The sequence below is a fragment of the Fomitiporia mediterranea genome (genome assembly GCF_000271605.1).
Source record: "Fomitiporia mediterranea MF3/22 unplaced genomic scaffold FOMMEscaffold_632, whole genome shotgun sequence".
NCBI classification, from domain to species: domain Eukaryota; kingdom Fungi; phylum Basidiomycota; class Agaricomycetes; order Hymenochaetales; family Hymenochaetaceae; genus Fomitiporia; species Fomitiporia mediterranea.
In genome coordinates, this window is record NW_006761017.1 from 1 (window position 1) to 3,041 (window position 3,041).

The following is a 3,041-nucleotide window of genomic DNA, read 5'->3' on the forward strand; positions in this document are numbered from 1 at the left end:
CTAGAGGCTAATATGCACAATGGCTAGGTTATGATACTGACAGTAAAGGTCACTTAGTGTGCTATAATAATAAAGTTACTGTTGAACACAATGTACAATTCATAGACAAACCAATGTCTAGAATTGAAGGGGAGAATAATCATAACAGTGATACATCAAACAATGATAAAACTCTTCCTAATAACAATAATAAAGATAAAGAACCTGTCATACAACACTCTACACAAGAGCAAAGACTGGCTAAACAAACTATAGGTTTAAATTACAAAGACAATATAAACCTAGTTATGTATCTAACAGAATTTAACAAATTCCTCAACAAAATTTATAACAATCCATTAATGTATTACAATACTATAACATACATAGACAAAGAACAATGGATCAAAGCTATGAAGGATGAAATACAGTCACTTCAACAATGAAACACATAGATATATACTATCCCCCCTACTAATACAAATATAATTGGAACAAATTTTGTCTATAAAATCAAAAGACTGGCTAACAGCCAAATAGACAAATACAAAGCATAATTTGTAGTACAAGGATACACTCAAAAGAATGGAATAGACTTTTATTCTGATGACTTATTTGCCCTAGTAACAAAACTATCAACAGTACAATTATTGTTATCTTAGACAGTATCTAAGAACTACAAAATACATCAGATAGATGTAAAATCTGTATATCTTTACAGAGAACTAAATGAGGACAAACTCATTTATGTGAAACTACTGCCAGGCAAGCTACTTACAGATATTAAACCTGGACAGGTGTTACACTTAAATAAAGTGTTATACAGATTGAAACAAGCAGGTAGACAATAGTATAAGAAGATTACTGAACTACTACTTAAGATTAGATTAGAACAAGCTAATTACAATCACACTGTATTTTATAAGAAACAAAATAATAAAACAATTCATGTAACATTTATACACATTGACAATATTACAATTATTAGCAAAACTATTACTATAATAACAGCATTTAAACATGCATTAAGACAATACATTGTATTCACTGACAGTAACAAAATACATTAGTTACTTAGTATTAAAATAAGCCAAGATAGACCTTAAAGAACAATTAGCTTACAGTAAAAGCATTATATTGAAAGTATAATCAAGTGTTACCACTTTGAAAACAAAAAGGCACTACAAATGCCTATTACTCCTAGAATAGATCTATCTAATAATACAAACAATATGTACAATACAAACAAAAGTAATAATGAAACAACACTATACATGAATATGGTAGGATTGTTAAGATATGTTACAGATTGCACACAGTCAGACATATCTTATATTACTAAGCAATTAGCATACTACTTACAAAAGCCCTAAACACATTACTACAAAGTAGTGAAACATTGCTTTACATATTTAAAATATACAATGAATTACTGGCTTCAACTTGGAAGCATGAATGCCTTAAAACTATAAGGCTATTGTGATGTAGACAGACAAATGATAGAAGGACATAAAGTAATAAACAGCTACATCTTTCAATTAGCTAAATCAACCATATCCTAGTCAAGCAAACAACAAAACCTAGTACTACTATCTGTTTACAAAGCAGAGTTACAAGCACTAGTGTATACTACTCAAGAAGCCATTTGGCTCAAACAATTTGCTGAAGAGGTACTACAGACTGTAAAGTCTGACAAAATAACATACAATGCTTGTACTAAACACCTTGATTTACAAAAAGACTTTGTACAATGTTACATTCAAAATGATTACATTAATGTATACTATGTTCAATCACAGAACTAATTAGCAGACATCCTTACAAAAGCTCTCTACATCCTACAGATCAAGCATCTAAACAAACTATTAGGCATACAGTCCTAGTTCTTAATTGATGCTTGAAGGGGAGTATTAGATTGTACTCTGGATTAGGAAATCCCTAATTGCCTTATGTAGAGTTACTGTACTTAGAATGTCTCAGACTATTAGACTTTACTATATAGTATATAAGGCAGACACTCAAAAAAAGAGAGAGAGTTCAGGGCACTCCTGCTACACTTGTTAAAAATATCAAACCTGGATAGATTGGGCATTATAGAGTGTGTTACTTTACTTATCTTAAAGTTAAACTAATACACTGGTTAGCTAAGGTAATGAAACAGTCAGAGTCTCAACTTGCCTGTGACATGTATTAGCACTACAGGGTCTGTAACTGACTCCTGAATCCTAATAGGCTATAACAGTCTGAGTTACAAATAATAGATATCTGGAAAGCTGTGTTGTTACTATCATAATACAGAACTACAGTACAGGAAACTGTCTACAACTGCTTCAGCTTCTGTATCACATAGTCTGTAGAGACTCTAGAGAGCATCCATCCTGACTTGGAGCCTTGGACTACTTCCCACATCTTACATAATAAGATATCAGACCACCAGCAAGCAACATTTCATTTGGTAGTACTGTGAGTCCTTAGTATGTACTGTTATATAATTTTAGTCCTACATGTTCATCTATAGGCAGTAAAGAAAACACATAAAAGAGAAATACTAGATTAAAATAACAAGTTTACATTTAACAAATATGCATCAAAAAGTACAATCAGAAACAACTTTATTTGTTAAACTGATAATTTTGTTAACATACTTTTATAACTAATATAAACAAATATACTAAATTTTTAAGAATGCCTTCAACCTCTCCAGCATAAAAGAGTCATGTACTTTGTCCATTAGTGCCCGCCGCTCTACACCTGGAGCCCATACTATATTAGTGTTCCAAGATGCTGGATATCTACTCTCCTTGTGTTTGCCAACCCAGTCAAAATCGATCAGCATAGCACCTCCATCCGGTCTAGAAACGATATTTTGGACTCGGAGGTCGCCGAATACAAGGTCTTGCTCGTGTAGCAGTTTGACTGCCCTCTCCACGTCGTTGTATATCTTCTCGCGATCCCGAAGCTCCTCCTGTGTAAAGTAGAGTGAGGTGCCTTCGACGTAGTCCATAATGACCATGTACATGTCGCCAAAGAGGTGAATGCAGAAGTGCAACGTTGGTGCCAAC

General features: G+C 33.0%; 1 protein-coding gene across 1 annotated transcript; it reads right to left on the bottom strand.

Annotated features, from left to right (window-relative positions):
* Window positions 1-2,724: 2,724 nt before the first annotated feature.
* On the bottom strand, window positions 2,725-2,998 carry FOMMEDRAFT_163439 (uncharacterized protein; the record flags this gene model as incomplete). The annotated part of the gene is made up of 2 exons (XM_007272246.1): window positions 2,725-2,742; window positions 2,795-2,998. The coding sequence occupies 2 exons, from the start codon at window positions 2,996-2,998 to the stop codon at window positions 2,725-2,727; spliced, it is 222 nt and encodes a 73-aa protein (XP_007272308.1).
* Between the last annotated feature and the right edge of the window lie 43 nt (window positions 2,999-3,041).